General features: G+C 37.3%; 1 protein-coding gene across 1 annotated transcript; it reads right to left on the bottom strand.

The window, feature by feature from the left end:
- Window positions 1-16,666: 16,666 nt before the first annotated feature.
- On the bottom strand, window positions 16,667-18,432 carry LOC104243610 (probable galacturonosyltransferase-like 4). Its single transcript, XM_009798825.2, has one exon. The coding sequence runs from the start codon at window positions 18,390-18,392 to the stop codon at window positions 17,304-17,306; it is 1,089 nt and encodes a 362-aa protein (XP_009797127.1). The 5' UTR covers window positions 18,393-18,432; the 3' UTR covers window positions 16,667-17,303.
- Between the last annotated feature and the right edge of the window lie 932 nt (window positions 18,433-19,364).

The following is a 19,364-nucleotide window of genomic DNA, read 5'->3' as shown; positions in this document are numbered from 1 at the left end:
AGCTTGAGGTTGTACCTGCGAAGTCTCAAGAAGAATTTCCTCAAATCCCTAACGTGGTCGGCCTGATGCTTTGATTTTATGATCACATTATCCACATATACCTCAATCTCCCTATGTATCATATCATGAAACATCGTGGTCATTGCTCTCATGTAGGTTGCCCTGGCGTTCTTCAAACCGAATGGCATTACCCGGTAGCAATAAGTTCCCCATGGTGTGATAAATGTCGTCTTCTCCGCATCTTCTTCATCCATTAGAATTTGATGATACCCGGCATAACAATCCACAAAAGATCCTATCTCATGCTTGGCACAATTATCGATCAAAATATGGATATTAGGTAATGGGAAATTATCCTTTGGACTTGCTTTGTTGAGATTGCAATAGTCGACGCATACTCTGATCTTGCCGTCTTTCTTTGGCACAAGAACGATATTAGCCAACCAAACAGGATATCGAGTAACTCGAATGACCTTTGCCTCCAACTGTTTGGTGATTTCTTCTTTAATTCTCACACTCATATCAAGCTTGAATTTTCTTAATTTTTGCTTGATAGGAGGCACCATTGGATCAGTGGGAAACTTGTGAACCACTAAATCAGTGCTCAAACCTGGCATGTTGTCATACGACCATGCAAAAACATCTTTGAATTCTATGAGTGCTTTAATTAACTCTTCTCGGATCTTTGGTTCGAGATGGACACTTATTTTAGTTTCTCGGATATTATTCGTGTCCCCTATGTTGATGTCTTCGGTATCACTCAGGTTAGGTTTGGTTTTTTCCTCAAAATGAATTAACTCTTTACTAATCTTTTCGAAAGCCTCATCCTCATCATATTCTGATTCATAATCACAATATACTTCTTGAATTATTATTTCGGAATCAGATTGACTTTTAAGACTGGGTTGAGGATTCCTCATGCATGCCATATCACTAGAGCCAGCGTAAAAAGAACTGTACAGAAAAAGAAAAAAAGAAAAGAAAAATATCAGGAATGATAATGAAAGGGAAACTGTATTTTATTGGATGATGAAAGATAACAAGGTTCGCACACTTCAAACAAACTGTAAGATAAACATTGGGATTACAACCCTGAAGTAACCCAAACAAACTGAAGGAAAATCAAAATAAACTACCAAGACTCCTTTCGAATAGGGAGAGGAGTGGCTTTCCAATTATTAAGCCTTGTCTCTGGCCCGACGAATTGCACTTCTGTGTTGCTAGAACCTTCACTGCTTTCCACCATATTCACATCGTCAAACAATTTCTCGAATCTTTCAATTAATTCCTCCTCAGGATTGACCAAGGATTTAGGAATCGTTGTTATCGGGTGATTTTTAGCACCGATCTTGATAAAAGACTTTGATAGATGTGAGACTGGTTTTGGAAGAACCCATGCCTTTTGTTTCAGTTTTCTGGCCTTTCTCACGTCTGTGACAGTGGGTATGAATCCCAAACCAAATGTTCCCCAGTTCTCGGGGAGAGATACTGGTTGTATAATTCCTTGCAAAGATGAGCCCAAACCTTTGCCGGGTACAAAACCATTTTTTAACATTTCATAGGCTACCATGACTGATGCAGAGGTTGTCTGTGGATTCGGAAGGTACTTTCCCTCTGGAATTTTCTCTACCGACACTGTGTCAGACACTTGGTAAACCCATGGTTTCTGGTCATTTTCTATTCCCTCGACTGGTACAATGGCACCGCTGCAAGCATTTAAACTATCTTCCCCATGCACAACTATTTCCTGTTTATTCCATTCAAATTTGACTACCTGGTGTAGTGTTGACGGGACTGCTTTAGCAGCATGGATCCATGGTCAACCCAACAGCAAATTATAGGAAACAATTATGTCCAGCACTTGAAACTTCATTGTGAATTCAACTGGCCCTATTGTCAGCTCCAGCACTATGTCGCCAAATGAATCTCTACTTCCACCGTCAAACCCCCGTACGCAAATACTATTCTTCTGGATCCTCTCCTCTTTGATTTTCAACTTGCCCAGAGTGGAGAGATGGCAGATATTTGCACTTGACCCGTTATCAATCAATACCCGTGTTACTACGGAGTTTTCACATTTCAATGTGAGGTAAAGAGCTCTATTGTGCTCAGTACCTTCCATAGGCAGTTCATCATCAGAAAATGTGATTCTGTTTGCCTCAAAGATTTTGTTGGCTATCTTTCCCAAATGATTCACGGAGATCTTATCAGGAACGTGTGCCTCATTCAGGATTTTCATCAAAGCTTGACGGTGCTCCTCTGAATGGATCAGTAATGACAATAATGAAATTTGAGCGGGCGTCTTTTTCAATTGATCCACAACAGAATAGTCATGGAGCTTCATTTTTCTCAAAAATTCTTCCGCTTCTTCTTCCGTCATAGCCTTCTTTATTAGTGTTGGATTTTTAGTTTTTCTTAACTCCTCGGGAGTGAAACATCTTCCCGACCGAGTCAAGCCTTGTACCTCACAGACTTCTTCCTTGACTTCTTTTCCTTTATACATTACCGTTACCCGTTCGTAGTTCCATGGAATGGATTTGTTGCTGATCACTGGTAACTAGGTTACCGGCTTGATAATGACCCGATCTATACGGGCTCCCTCCACGACTACAATGGGTTTGTTGGCAACCCATGGTACAATTACTTTTAATCCTTCCTGCTTTGTAGCAACTTTGCTTGAAGATCCCTTCTCAAATACCACAGATGGTTCATCACCATTTTTGTTTTGCTCAGGCACCGACTTCTCCTCTGTTAACTGCTTAACTGGCTTGGTTTCATGAGACCTAATCATCATGACGGTTTGCGATGGCTTCTTTGTTTCCCCATCAACCCGTACTATCTCTATCATATTGGCCTCCTGATGGGTTGACATTGGATTTTTGTTGATATTGGGAGCTTCGGGGGTTTGAACTTCAATTTTGTTAGTATCAATCAGCTCTTGTATAGCATTCTTCAAATGCCAGCATTTTTCTGTATCATGGCCTGGTGTACCGGAACAATATTCACAGCTTATGGTGTAGTCCAGATTCTTTGGAGGAGGATTGGACAGCTTGGATTGTATAGGCCTTAGCATGTCTAGCTGTCTCAACCTATGGAACAGACTAGTGTAGGATTTACCCAATGGAGTGAAGGTTTTCTTTTTCTGTTCCCTTTCTCCCCTGAATGCTTGCCTAGGCCTAAAATCTGGTCCGGGGTAGGCTTGTGGGTAAGTACTTGGTATGGCAGGGGAACGCCAATGAGTGTGAGCAGGTGGTTGATTGTATGCTTGTGCATGATTGATGGAAAGATGAGGTTCCGACGGGTGATAGTAGTGTTGGGGTGAATTGTGGTGGTAAGTTGATTGGTGGGATCGATGTTGATTGTAGTAATGAGGTGAACCTCCGGATCCTGACCAAGTTCCTGAATCAACCACCGCTGCTTCCTCCCTTTTCTTTCTTCCAATTCCTCCTACTCCGCCTTGAATAGCTTGAGTAGTCACCTTAATAGCCGAATAACGCATGATTTTATTTGTCTTGAGGCCTTCTTCCACCATACCTCCCATCTTCACTACTTCGTTGAATGATTTTCCTACCGCCGAAACCAAATGGGCATAGTAAGTTGGCTCCAGGGCTTGTAAGAAGTAGTCTACCATTTCACTTTCCTTCATAGGAGGATCCACCCTTGCTGCCTGTTCCCTCCACCGGAAACCATACTCTCTAAAACTTTCATTGTGCTTTTTCTCAAATTTTGTCAAAGATAGTCGATCTGGGATGATTTCCAGATTGTATTGGAAGTGGTAAGCAAATGCCTGTGCTAGGTCATCCCAGGTGTACCATCTCCCATGGTCCTGGCGTGTATACCACTCTAAAGCTGATCCGCTCAAACTTTGACTGAAGTAAGCCATCAATAATTCGTCTCTTCCCCCAGCTCCTCGCATCTTGCTGCAGAATCCTCTCAAGTGGGCTACTGGATCGCCGTGCCCGTTGTATAGGTCAAATTTGGGCATCTTGAAACCAACTGGCAATTGCACATTTGGGAATAAGCATAAATCCTTGTAGGCCACACTGACCTGTCCTCCTAACCCTCGCATGTCTCGGAACGATTGTTCTAGGCTTTTGACCTTTCTGAACATCTTTTCTTGTTCAGCATTTTTGGCTGGCTTGTCAATTTCAGTTGGGAGGTCAAAACGAGGAGTAGTTGAATGGATTTCGAAGGCTTTGAAGGTGGGCTCCGGAGGGTAGTATTGATTGTCCTGGGCCTGGAGTATAGGCTCACTAGGAGATTTGTGGAATGTATCCAGGGGAGGTGCTACAAAGACAGGAGTCACTGGTGGAGGATGGTATGGAACTGATTTCGGAGGTGGAGATTGCGGTGTCTGAGAGGTGGTGCCTTGGTAGTGTTGGTAGATGGGGAAATTTGGGAATAGTTTAGTGGTAAGATTATCCTGAGCTTGGGCTAGTGATGGAGCAGGGTTAGCTGGGTAAGATGGGGGTGATTGCCCTGTAGACCAGGCTCGGTACATCTCAGCCATTTGCTGCTTGAGTTTAAGCATTTCTTCTTTCATTTTGCCAACGTCCATCTCCTCTATCTCAATACCTGTGTCGACATCTGGAATAGACATACTTTCGGGTATCGGTCCTTTTGATCTGGTGTGATAATGATAATATGCCAGTATCTCTTAGAAAAACTAACTGCTTAAATTCTGGAAATGAGCAAACTTGTTAGTTTTGAGAGTTTAACACATATATAATGGCACGTGGAGATGCAATGTTCCTAGACAAATAACCCTTTTCTATTATGCATTTGCTCGACTGCTTGTGTCATCCCAGCTTTCTTGAAATTTTTTATTGTTACTCACTCTCAATTTATTTATTATTTTTTATGATTGTGGTCGAATCTTATAGAGATTGCCTACGTATCATGCCCCCGCATGAATCAGACCTTACGTAGTTCGGACGTAAAGCAATTGTCAACACTTTTATTTATTTTACAAAGATGGAACAGACATTACATTTGAAAAAACATTATAAAATGGTTTAAAACTTGACACAAACCCAAATCAAACAAAAGACATAACTCTCAATAGTTGTGAACATGCTCCACTTCCCACTTTTGTTTTCAATCATTGGATCATCTGCTCATGGTGGGGCTTGACCCGGGTGTCCTCCCAGTGTACGATACATTCTTTCTAACTCCATCGCCAGATGACGGGCGAAAATAGGTGCGTGCTCTATAAACCTTTCACAATCCATCCCTTGGCAGTTTACATAACTTTGAGATGTGTAAACCGCTAAATTATGGATTTGTGCCCTGAAGTCTTGGAGACGTTGGTCTTGGTTTTGCAGTTGATGTTGGCGAGTGGTGGCTATATCTCTGATACGGTCTTCACGATCTAAAGCTGACTCTAATTGAGCTCGGAGTCTGGCCTGATCGAGTCTTGCTTGTGCTCTTTCTCTGTCGATGTCTGCATGCTGATGCTCTCTGTTGTATCTTCTCGCTTCTTCCAGTTGTGCATGAAATTGGGCTTCTTAATGTATCCAACGGTCTTTTTCCTTCTTGAATTGTGCCCTGTCTTCTTCGGATTGCCTTACTTGGCGTTCCTTATTAGATTTGGCCTCTTCGTTTAATTGTTGGATTCTTTCTTTAGCTTTGCTCAACGCTTTTTCGGTTTTTGCCAAAATGGAATCATAATCTTGCATTTTTTCAAAAAGACTGGCGATGATTTTTTGATCCTTCCAACTCCTCATTGGTGTTTCGGAAGCTTTCTTCATTTTTTGACATTGAGCGTGAAGATTTTTATTCTCACAAGCTAGACTCTTCTTCTCGCCTTCTGCTTCTTGTGCTTGCAAATCTTTCTCCAAACTGAGGCTCCTCAGATTTTCTTTTAGGGCATGGATAGTTGCTTTGTACCCTTTTTCCTTTTCTCCCCAAATCAACCGCTCTTGGATTTTGTCGTTAAAGGTTTGAGCATGGGGTCTTTTTGTTGGCCTTTTTAGATCGGGTTCTGGTGCATCATCCACGCGGGACCGTTTCTCAAACCACCTTGTATATCCTGGATTTATCTCGCCCTTTGTAGTGTCTGGAACTTGAGTATCATCTTTCAAGTATCGACATCCATTCCACATTTGCTGAATTAAAGCCTCGGGAAGAGTGGCTTCAGGGTGTAACTCGATTACTTGCATACTCAAATTTTCATCATCAGGAACTACTTGGTATCTCCCTAGTTGTCTCAGAACTCTCTGTGGCGCATATGGCTGGATGCTTCTTAATCCCAATAGTAGTAAATAACTATTTGAGGTTGACATGTGTATCACTTCCCTTACCGGGAGCCATCCCAAAGTCCACTCGATTCGACTTGCCGTTAAAGATCTTAGATGACATACCCAGGCTTCGACCCCTTCTGGAGTCTTATAATCCTTTGTTCTTTCTTCATAACTCTCGATGAAATTATCATGGCTTGGACCAAACTGTATGAACTTAGGGTGATGTTGGATATGTTCAATCATCCACATTTGCAACAAAATTTTGCACCCTTCGAAGATCTTTGCCCCTGATTTACATAAGGTCAACGCCCGATAAATGTCTGAGAGAATGATCGGGGCAAGGGTGTGATTTTCCTTGGTAGTGAGGACCTGTACGACTTTCGCTGTGCGAATATCAATTGTTCGTTCTTTGTTAGGGAAGACCATGATTCCTAGAAAAGCCACCATGAAGGCGAAGCGACGGTGAATCTGTCAGGTGTCTTTGTTCTGCTTGTTAGTAAGGCCCTTCTCATGAATTTCAAATCCATCTGGCTTTCCGAACCTTGAATGTAGGAAGTTGAAAGAACAACACCCGTTGATAATGTTGCTTTTTCTGATTTGATTACTGATGTTCAGGAGCCCAAAGAATCGATGCACTGAGGGAGCTTTTGGGAATATAAGACTTTGGTTTCTTAAATCTCCGTCAAAACCGGCATATCCAGCTATCTCTTCTAATGTAGGAGTAAGCTCAAAATCAGAGAAGCGAAAGACATTGTGAACAGGGTCCCAGAAAGTTACTAATGCCGCAATCAAATCATCACGTGGTTTAACTTTCATAATATCTGTGAGAGTTCCCAAATGTTTAATGACCCATTTTTGACCATCTTCTCCTAACTCATGCCACCACATCTGAAGCCGAAATAGAAACTCATCTGCATTTGCGGACGGTGGGTTTTGGGTAGTGCTCATTTTGTGTCTGCGATTAATTTTAACAAAAATCAAGACTCATTTTGAAAACAGACACTCATAAAAAATCATTTTTTAATATATATATTTATTTATTTAATTAACACTTCTTTTTTTTTCAAAACTTAAAACTATTTTTTTTTTTGAAATTTTCTAAAACAACCCATTTTATTCCTCGGCTCTCACAATGATTTGTTTTTCAATTAAGCTAGTCAACAAGCACATACGAGGCAAATGAGTGCACAAGTAGCAAATAGGATGCATCAGGATGGTCTTTTCATTTCGGGTTCACCTGTCCTAGACAGACCCAACCCCTGTGTTGAGTCTCCAAGGCCAAATGTACATGATGCAAATAGACGTTTCCTACTAGGGATCCGGCACATGGCTGAGTTATTCTAAGTGAAAAACCAGAGGCAGATTGTTCTAAACCTGGCTTACCCAAACGAACAATTTGAGCCGAAGTGGGGGCAACGTACCGGGAGCACGAAAGTCTACCCGGCCTAGTTACTTGTCCCAACTTCGTCTTATTTGGTATGACTTTAACAGAAAGGTGGGCCACGCGCACATGTGCACCATAAATTCAGAAGACTCAGAAAGAAGGGGGTTTCGTAGCAATTGTATATACACAATTCAAATAATATTAAAGCAGTAAAAACATCATTTAACATATTAGGCATATATCATGTAAACGTCAGATAATAAATAAAGCCAACTATAACACTTATTTTAAGCTCGAATTCTTAAACCCTGAACCAGTGGTTCTGGGTTAACACTTGGTCCCCAACAGAGTCGCCAGAGCTGTCACACCTCCTACTTTCCGCCCCCGGCGAGGGTGCGAAGGGAGTTTTCTCCAGTTAAAGGACAGTCGAAACGGGATTTGTTTATTTGTTTCAGAGTCGCCACCTGGGAATTTTAAGGCGTCCTAAGTCACCGGTTTTAATCCCGAATCGAGGAGAACATGACTCTATTTGTTATTCTGCGAACCAGAAATCTGAGTAAGGAATTCTGTTAATCCGGGAGAAGGTGTTAGGCATTCCCGAATTCCGTGGTTCTAGCACGGTCGCTTAACCATTTCTATATTTGGCTTAATTATCTTGATTTGTTAAATACATTTTTTATTGCATGATTTTTTTTTGTTACCGCTTTAGATTGTTTATAAATATAGACCCTTAAACGAATCACGCGTACGTATATTCGTGTTATATATTTTTTATGAACGTGAAGAATCGTGTCACGCATACGTGTACACAATAAGATTGATAATGTTATTTTTTGTTTATTTTTATTATAAAAATAGACTTATGTTCGAAATCGTGCTTAGAATAAAATTAAGAACGTTCGTCGCTCTTATATAATTAAATAGTGAACCGCACATCTCGGGTTATATTAATATTGATATTCTCCAAAGAACCCCATTTTTATTAAATGTTCGCTCGAAGTTGCGCGAACGCATAATCCGAATTGCTTTTAGAAATATAATCAGGTTACGCGAACGCATCCCTAATCACGCAAAATTTTCTTAATAGTAGTATAGATTTTCCACAAATTGTTTATTACTTCCATATATTTTATATGAAAGTCATGAGAAATCACTATTTGGGACGCCTCTAAATTCCTCGAAAAGAATTCACAAATTATTGAATGTTGACCGCAAATTATATTTTTCGCGTAAGAATTATATTTCTCCAAGCCATTCAAATTTTAAAGAGTAAAAATAAACGTGGGATTAATACTACCATTCTTTCCGTAAATACAATATATGCATACCCAAAAAAGTGAATTGCATATAAAACTAGGAAAAAGAATTAATTTGATAAACAAACTAATAGTTTTCGAAGAAATTATATCTAAAGCGAACTCTATTTTTGTACATTTTTTGACTTAGATGGGGCGATTCGTATTCGCAAATCCCATCTCCTTCTCATCTACTTGTTTTTAGTCCAAAGTTATAATTATTCGGTTAATTTGCTTACAATGATATATAAAATCAAACCAATTTTTATTCTCGGCCTATGCATGCTATTTATGGTCACTAAATGTACCTTTTGTAAGAATTATTGACATTATTTTTTATACACTATTTTTAAGAAGTGAATTAAAATAGGAGGACCCTTTGTTGATAAGAAAGAGAATTATTCTACAAGTTGATTCAATAAAATGACATCACATATAACGTAGTTATACATCTGAACCGTTTCATAATATTCCAACATCGTGACGGCTTATATCAATTCACCTTTCACCTATAGTTATACACATAACCGTTATCATGCCATATATGAACAACATACAATTTACATCAATCTAAACAAAATCGGATTTTTGACAAGATATACTAGTAATATAGTTTCTTGATACTTCCTATTATATTCTATACTTAACCATCAATATCATAAGACTTAATTAGTGGTTAACTTTCTGCCATGTTCCCTGTCTTGACCATTCGAACATAACTACACTTAATGAAATTTTTGAAATAGATAACATTATTACAACACTTATACGAACTTCAAAAGGGAATGATTAACTAATAGTTATCATGTCAAGCATACTACTATATTAACCAACATGAAACAAAATTGAAATTTAAACTAATGAACTTAGACGAGTAGAAGACAGAATTATAATTTCAAACTTCATTTATTTAACCCAAGCAATATCAACAAACAGACCCGGACAGATTCAAGGAAAAATATGTTTCTGATTTTCTTTCCTTCTCTTCTATTTTTCTTGTTCCAGATTCTTTTTTTTTCTTAGTTCTGTTTTTCTTCCTCCTTTTCAGATTTCTATTTCTGATTTTTCTGCTCAGTTTTCTTTCTTTTATCTCCCTCTATGTATATTCTTTCTCCTATGTGTCTTCCTAATTTTCAGATTCCTCTCCCTCTCTCTATCTGGTTCTCTCTATTTTCTCCTCCTTTTCAATCAATCTCAACTCCCCTTATTATATAACTTAACTCCCCTAATGCTGCCCGGACCCCTTCTTTCTTTTAAAATCAGAAAATCCCACTAAAATTCTGCTTTATTACTTTAAATCCCATTAAGTAAAACTTTTCCTGATTTCAGCCCTTCCACTTTCCTTGGTTTCCCATTATTACATTAAATTATAGCCATCAACATTCCACTATAACATACTAATACTAACATATTATTCCTACTGTTTCTATCCCAGAAATACCCCTGAAATCCTACTGTTATTACTGCCCTTAGTACAAAAATCAGAATCTGATACAAAACAAATTTTATAATCTGTTCAAACTTAATTACTAACCTGCTTTCTGATTTAAACAGCTATAACCAATTTTCTTAAGCTCTGGACTAAATCTTAACTGAGAATGCAACCTTCTAACACAATTGTATCTAATCAAAACTTGTGAAATTACATTTAAACCCAACATCACAATCACACTAAACAACAGAACAATTCGAACTAACCTTGAAATAGAACTAAAATCAAACAAATGCAGGAGCATTGTTAGTATTGACACTGCCTGAAACCAACTGCTCAGAAATCAATACACAAATGTTTGATAAACTTTCTGACTTATTAAACAAGAACCAACTAATTGGCAAGAACTAATTAACTGATTACAACAAAATGATAACAGGTAAACATGTTATTACAATCAACATTATCAGAAACAAGATTTTATAATATAACTAATCGACGAACTTAATCGAGTCGATTACATACATTGTCAATAATCACAACCAACAGAAACAATGCCCCTATTTGATCACATGAACGGGTATGAGACAGAATCAAATAAACAAATAGGAAAATTACACAGACTACTAAAATAGGCAACAATATACACGTAGGAAAAAAAATAAGAAGAATACCTCTGAATCTTCAAATTTACACGGACAAAAGCTCAACTTTGGATTCGGATCTTTTGAGGCTGAACAGACTTTATTCGAAGTATTCTCAATTGAGAATACCTCGGTTAAAGTCTCTTAGACCTCAATCCCTTAATTAATCCGGACAAATTCCACGATTGGCATTTTTTAGGGTTTCAGATTTTTTTTGATCTCAAATTCGAACACTTCTAGATATGTTCGAATCAAACCAATGGTGTTTTAGGCATGAGGGAGGTCAGGTAGATAACTGGTGTGAGTTTGAGTTGAGTTGGGGTAGGGTTAGGTTTCACTCGAATCTTCAAATGAAGATTCGAGAAGCTCTGAGGTGATGCGAGGCCAACGAATAACAGATCTGTAATGAGGGTAGTTAGGGGAAGCTAGGGTGTTAATTTGGAAGTCATCGAAGAAGGTTGGGTTTTCAGACCAACCTTTGATCGAAGATTCGAGACTATATGGTCTGATTCGATGGAAACTAACACCAGATCCGTAAAGATGGGGTTGTGAGGAGTCGAGGGTGTTAAGGTGGGGTTGTTTGGACCATCGGAACCGCCGTGAGGCGATTTCCGGTGGGCGGTGCACGGTGGTGGACGGTGGAATTCATCTGACCTCTTTGAAAGAGATGATGAACAGGACAGGGGGTGGGGTGTTTGGTCTGGGGGGCTGGGGTAGGATTTAGGCTTTTATAGGGATGGGGTGGATTGATCTTGACCGTCTGATCAAGTAAGATACACGGTCAGGATCAGCTCACTTAACCAAACGATGTCGTTTGGTTTAAGTTGAGGGAAAGGGTTGGCCCGGGGGTGAAGTGGATCGGGTCTTGGTGAATTCCTGAGGCCGTTGGATCAAGATAGATGAACGGTTCAGATCTGATAGCTTAAAACGCCGTCGTTTCATTTAAGCAAGGGCTGAACTGGACCGTTTGATTGAAACGAATCAATGGCCCAGATTTGAAGTGCCCATACGGCGTCGTTTGGATTTGGTTGTATGCATACTGGACTTGGCGGGGTCTTTTGATCGTTGGGCCTGATTTTATTTAAAAATTCTTGGCCCAGATCCGTTTTGCCCATTTAATCAACTCTTTTCATTTTCTAATTTTGTTCCTTAATTATTAAATTCCTAATTTTAATTATAAAAACAAAATTACCCTTACAAAAAATATTAATTACCTTTTAACAACTATTAACACATAGACAAAACACTAAACACACAATGACACATTTAAATGACAAAAATAGAATAAATACATATTTTTTGTGATTTTCCCTTTTAATTCTTAGATGCATAATTAAATCCTAGCATGCAACATGTATTTTTTTTCCATTTAACTATGACAAAGTAAACATTTACGGACACAACACAAATAATTAATAAATGCCTCATAAATTCTAAAAATTGCACACTAAGAAAACAATTATTTGTGATTTCTTTTAGAGTAGTTCTTGTGAGGCAAAAATCCCGTGCTCACAATTATTTTGAGGATCACGTGTGACATTGAATAATACACGTGCCTTCTATTTAATCAGCAAAAAAAAAACAAATAAATTTCTTAAAATTCCCTGGGAATGATACATAAAAAAGAAGTTGCAATTCACATGTACACAATGTAGATAAAAAACAAATTAAGAAAAGAATACGATGAAATGTGAATGAAAACAATTGGACAAAAATTTAGGACAATCCTTTTGAAATTGTGGTATGTACGGCAACCGGGAGTTCCTCCGATCAACTTATTCCTCTTTTTCATTTTTCTCACTACGAATACCCTATTTCATTTTTATTTTTATTTTTAAATAATTATTAATTATATGTTTCTACGGTCAAAGTACATATCATAGACGGAAAGATAGTCAAAAGTAATGTGATTCAAGCATAAAATAAAATATAAAAAAAGGGAATAGATTTGCATTTTCCACATGGCCCTCATGTGGGGTAAAGCAAATTAAAGGGGAAATAGGAAATTAAATAGTCTGGTAATAAGTTTGTGTTGTATAGATTGGAATTGTAATTACTTTTCAAATGGGCAACATCGGGGTATTTGTATCTATACCCGCTTTTTGTATCACGTTTTAATTTGTGTCCGTTTTGCAAAAAAATTGCAAGCGTACCCGCTTTTTTGCATAACTTCAGCATACGGGGCTGAAGTAGCAAAGGCAATCACGCAAAACTTCAGCATTCTAGTAGCCGGACCTGAAGTTCAGCTTTAGAGCTAAAGTTTTTGTTTTGTAACTGTCGAACTTCAGCTCTAGAGCTAAAGTTTTTGTTTGTAAGCTTCAGCTCTAGAGCTGAAGTTTTTGTGTTGTAACTGGGAAACTTCAGCTCTAGAGCTGAAGTCTGAGGCAATCACTACTGTTTTTGGTATTTCGCGGTTGATCAACTAGAAAGAAAAGAGAACTAAATAACTTCAGCTCTAGAGCTGAAGTTTTTGTTTTGTAACTGTCGAACTTCAGCTCTAGTTCTCTTTTCTTTCTAGTGTTTGTGTGTTCTAGTTCTTTTCTTTCTTCTTCAGCTTCTGCTTTTTTGTCTTTCGTTTTGCAATTTTAAACTCCAGTTATTTCTTGCTTACTGAATTATTAATACTCTTGAATTCAAATTTTATTTTAAACAAGTTCCCTTCTAAACCTACCTGATAAAGATAAAGAAATATCAATATACAAGCGTATTCAACATAAATTCTTATTATGAGTAGAACAACAACTTCAAAGGTTTTATATTACAGAATACAGATGTACATTTAAAGTAAACATAAATTGTTTCAATGTGTGCTGAGCACCAAAAATAAATACGTACTACATAAAAGGTAAAAGTTAGAAGGAGGAGGAGAAAGGGGAAGGAGGAGGAGAAAGAGAGCTGAAGTTATTTAAAAAGTGGGTACAAGTTAAAAATTTTAAAAAAATGGGTATAGGTTAAATGGGGGCGACCAAATAGGCGCCTCGTGTTTTACAACATCGGGTAATTATTTTGGCCCTGATAGGCACTGTGCGTTATTTCCTCTTGAAAAAATCAGACTCGCCATTTTCAATTTTAGTTCCGCAAGTCTAAATTGGATTATGAGGCGATTAAACTTTAAAAACTTTATCAATTTAGGCTATTTTTTAAAAAGGAGTTCTCCAAACGGCTATTTGTGCACTTTGTCAAACAAATAGACACAAAGACCACTAATTTTTAGTTTATTTTATGGTTGATTGTCCGTGGACAATGTCACTTTAAATTATTATTTTAGTTTTCTATCATTTGCTCCTCTTTATTTTAGTATGCTCCAGTGATCCAATCTTCTTCATCTGGTCGCAGTAGATCAATATGGATCCGATAATCTGTTGGGTGTATATTCATGGATGGATAAAATTACATTTTACTCTTATAAAATGTAAATGATCCCGTAGGTGTATAGGTCAAAATCTGACCACGGTAGCCGACCCAGTTGGGATTCCGCCTAAGTGGCGGAATAACGAGAGACATCACAACCTACTTCGGTCTAAGCACTCACAGTGTACATTAAGCTAAAAACAATATTCAAGTAACGATAAAAACGGTCACATCGTGAAGGTACATCGGCCAAAGAAGATAGCAAGGGCCCCAGGACTATATATAGGGGGAACTCTCGCAGAGAAAGGGAGCTTTTTGTTTTTTCTCTCTCTATTCTCTCCTTCTATTTTCTTCCAAAAAAGGATGCAAAATTGATCATCTTCTCTGTCTCGTGAAAGAAGAAATGACAAATATCAATAAAGATTGTTCGCTCTTATTTTATTCTACTTAATATTTTCTGATTCATTTTCAGATCTAGGGTTTATTATGCTTGACTAAGATTAACCTCATCATCATCATTAGTTGTTTTAATCATAAAGGTTTTGACATCTTTTGGTCAAACAGTAGGTTGGGTAGCTTTTATTATCTCCTTTTCCATTTGGATTTTTATTCTCTTAATGTTTTGGAGTATCCGGATAATTATATATGTGCCAATCTGGATACTGACAGATATAATACTATTTACTCTATAGCTTACTCAAGGCAATTATGGGTGTATAGTAAGGATGTGCTAACTTGAAAAAATAGTTAGAAATCTGCAGCTGGTTAAACTTACCAAAGATGTAAAATTCTTTATGTATCAGTTTAAAAGAATTGAACCTCTTTTCTTTTTTAGAGGGGGAGGAACTTCTTTTTTCCTTATTGAGCAGAGGTTCAAACTCGTGAGTTTGTAATTTAAATATTAGCTACTGAATACTTGACTTTGTCCTTGAGATAATGGGGAGGAAACATGGGAACATTGGATGATCAAATATGAATTGGACGGTATAGATTCAAGATTCTAAGGTGTACATGATTGGAAGGAACCTACAAATAGAACACAAGGATGTGTCGACAGGAAAAAATGTGGGAAAAGAATGTAAAATGACATTTAACACAGACACATTTACCTTTTGCGGATTGGAATATAATTATGCTTGGGAAAAGGGGTATTTGCCTTTTGATTATAGTAGCATCATATGAAAAATAAGCCAATGATGATAACATATTATAAGGATATAATTCAAGTTTTATTTACTGACAGTATAAAAAATATTTACATAATCATATCATTCATTATGTATAACATGCTATCACAAGTATTGATAATATATACTTAGTAGTATAACATATTGATAAAGTAAAAAAATGTATATACCTTATCCTAAGGAGTAAGGATATATAGCGGATAGGACACAATGCTTTAGAGTAGAAAGAGCAAAGAATCACACTACAAAAAAAGTGTGGTAATGTTGCCCGGCTCGGCAAGAATAGAATCATTTTCTTTTTATCCTTTTGGTTCATTATATAGATAGATGTGTATACACAACTGCTACTACTTCTACAGCACAAAACAAAGTCTATCAATCAATGGAAAAAGGAGGCAAGATTCATAATTCTCAATCACGGAACATATATAGCGTCTTCAACTTCATCATCAACACTATTTGGGTGACTATGGGTAATAATCATCCAACAGTATTTTATGATCACTCTACAAACCAAGTCCCTATTGAATCACCAACTGATTTAAATGGTGATATAGAGATTGAGTTCAGGCATTTGGAGATAGTTGGTGGAAACAACAAAGAGAAAGGAACAAAGAAGTTTGTGAGCATCAAAGAAATAGCTCAAGAAAGAAGTGAAACTAAGCAAATTCCTGGTGCAGCAGCAAGGAGGCCTTCTCTAAATGTGACTTCCAACATTAATGAGAAGACAGAAGCCTTTATAAATAGTAAGAAGGAAGCTTTACGCAGGTCTTACACCGAAAATGACAAGAAAGCTTAGCTACCATATAACAGAGATTCTGGTTTCTTGATTTTGCCTCATCTGATTATGTTCTTTGATCAACTGTTGTGTTATGCATAACAATTTTAATTAAAGCTATTGCTTTGCAAGTATATTGATCAACCAATGATTTTTATTTCTCGCTAATACTTGTCCTCTTCTTCTGTTCTGTCATTGTGAATCAAAAACTAAACACAAATAGGATGTTTATTTCAAGTAAACTCTCTGCAGTATGTTCATAGCGTTAATTGGTAAAGACAATTCCTGCATTAAGCATCATGCAGAGTCATCTGAACGAGCAAACTTGAAAGAATATAGGAGAACAGAACATATTGAGTCTTATAGAAAGGACCTAATTAGCAGCAGGCTTGTACTAATTTAGTGTAGTACAATAACATAATCAAATTGAAAAACAATAGAACAAATCATAGTTGCTGTGATTATCAGAGAGCCATCAGCGATCTTATTTAGATAGCCATTATTTCCATTTCATAAACTATAAAGAGGAATCAGGGGATTTCTTTGCTTCTGGCTATTCTTGATTACATAAATTATCATGTGCTAGAAGCTAATAAAATAATCTTCCATCCTTCCTCCTCCTCTTTTCTTACTAAATTAGAAAACAAACACAAGTATCTATTCTTTTTTTTTTTTTTGATAAAATTTCCCCTTTTTTCTTCATTTTTTTTCCCTCTTTTTTTTTTTTTTTACTTATCTGATGTTTGCTTCTCTTCCTAATGTAAAATACACTTCCCTCAAACCTTATATATTTAACCTGTGCCCTAGACAAAAGCGGATGCAGCCTATATTCAATGGGTTCAACCGAATCTCGTCATTAAAATTTCAACAAATATTAAATTTTGAATCCGTAGTTTCAGAAATACAATTTGTTTTGTACTAAAAACCTTAAAGATTGATGAACCCATCAAGTTTATATCCTGAATCCGCATCTGGCTATAAATTGACACATCACTCCTCAAATGAATGTCTGGAGGAACGATAAAGATCGTAAGGAGCCCACAAATGATCAACACTACATGGTTTTCTTGAATCCAATCTCAACCATGGCTTACCTTTGCCACTCCAATGGAGTAGGCTAATAGGCCCAGGATGCAAACTCCTGCATTTACCTTCAATATTATCACCACCTAATCCATGTTGGTTCCATCTATGATCAATTGGCATTATATTTCCTGCCCATACAAGCAAGAATGGAGGCATAGAACCCAATTGATATATCCTCTTTTGCTTCTGCACAATCATCCAATCCTCAACTCTCTTTGTATAATTTCCTTGTCTCCACTTATCCACATCCATTACCATCACCCCCGTGTTAAAATAGCACGGTTTTCGCTGCTCAAATGTTCTTGGCATATATGGATCAGACCAAAATGTTTCTGTAAAATAAGTGGTAAAATTTGCATGACAATATTCTGGTGCAGCCAAAACTTTGTCACCTAAATCAACCTTCCATAATTTAGCAATGTCATCAACCATGACAAGGTCAGAATCAAGATAAATTACGCGTTTCACTTCATCAGGAATCAAATTAGCCAAGTATATTCTTGCATAATTCAAGGGTTGGTCTAAAGCTTGGCGTATAGACTTGGAAATTAGGCCACGGACCCTGTGGACATCAAAGATGTAGACCTTAAAGCTGAGGTAGGGAAATGTGGACTTAATGCTTGAGAATACCTCGTGTTCATGTCTTACCCATAGAAAATGAAATGTTACATTTTCAGGGCAAGTGGAATGTTGGAGAATTGATAACAAAGCAGCCATGGTACCTCTTAAATAATTAGCATCAAGGGTCATGGCCACGTGAATCCGGTCTGTGGCCAAAGATCCACATGTCTCCCCATTGCGAAAAGCAGGTGCCTCGCGGAAGACAGAAAAGTTTGATCCACCCGGTCCATTTGCCACCTCCGGTTGATCAATAGGTTTTTGTAGAATGGCAAGGCGAACATTGGTGGTGGTGATCAAGGAGGTTTGATGGGAAAGCAAGAGAGACAGGAGGCCAAGGAGAGGAAGAGAAGAAGAAAGGCTCCAAAAGGCCATCCAGCTCTTTGCATTTGAAATAATAATGTTAAGTTTAGGAAAAAGGAAAGAGAATTATCAGCCATTGAAAGCTGGTTAAGAGAAGGTTTAGGAGAGGTTACAAATGATTGATTCATAAGAAGAAGAATTTTTTTAAAAAGTTGGTAGGATTGTGAGGGAGAGAAGAAGCTGCGGAGAATTCTTCTAATGACCTCTGCCTTATTTTCTACATATATTCCATTCCCCTCCATTTGTATCACAAAACAATACTAGTATTTAACTAGCAATTCATTTTCATAGATTGACAAACGCTTGCCATTTATATTTTAAAGGATACGTAACAAATACTTACTCTTTAAAAGTCATAAATTAAACTAACTATATATATACCTAAAAATACTTACTTTTACTAACAATACGCCATTTTAAAGGAATTTATGAACTATTTTGATACATAATTATTTGATACTTACTAATTTTAATCTCATACTTTTGTAATGTAATTTGAAGGTAGTAACAGTGGTACTATTTGTAAACAATAAATTTGCGTCGAGAAAATAAAATCAAGACCAAAAAATATTGCAACAATCATAGTATTTTATTTCAAATATTTGAGTGTTACAATCTCTATGAATCCTCTGATTCTTCTTTTCAATAGTAAATAAATTCAAGGGCCTTTGAGCTTAATCTTGAATATGTAGTTGTTGCCACGAACGATGATCTTGTTCTTGAGCTTTAGCTTGATTGCTTGACTTGACTTTGATTGGTTCTTCGTTCTTGAGCTTGAACTTGATTGCTTGAAGCTTAGCTTGAAACTTGTGGAGGAATTTGTAGTGTTTGATCCACAAGCTCTTTCTTGCTTCTTGTTATAACTTTTGGTGTCTTTTCTAAGTTATGAAGACCCTATTTATAGTGGTTGGAGGAAAGAGTTGTGATGAGAACAAACTCTTTCTGACCAATCATATCGAAGCGTGACAAGGCCACATTTGATTG

This window comes from Nicotiana sylvestris, chromosome 9, assembly GCF_000393655.2.
Source record: "Nicotiana sylvestris chromosome 9, ASM39365v2, whole genome shotgun sequence".
NCBI classification, from domain to species: domain Eukaryota; kingdom Viridiplantae; phylum Streptophyta; class Magnoliopsida; order Solanales; family Solanaceae; genus Nicotiana; species Nicotiana sylvestris.
Note: the sequence above shows the minus strand (reverse complement) of the source record. Positions and strands in the feature narration are given on the sequence as shown.

What these genes read in the sequence shown, in the direction of transcription:
- LOC104243610 (XM_009798825.2), bottom strand. Translation starts at nt 18,392, where the DNA reads ATGGCCTTTTGGAGCCTTTCTTCTTCTCTTCCTCTCCTTGGCCTCCTG.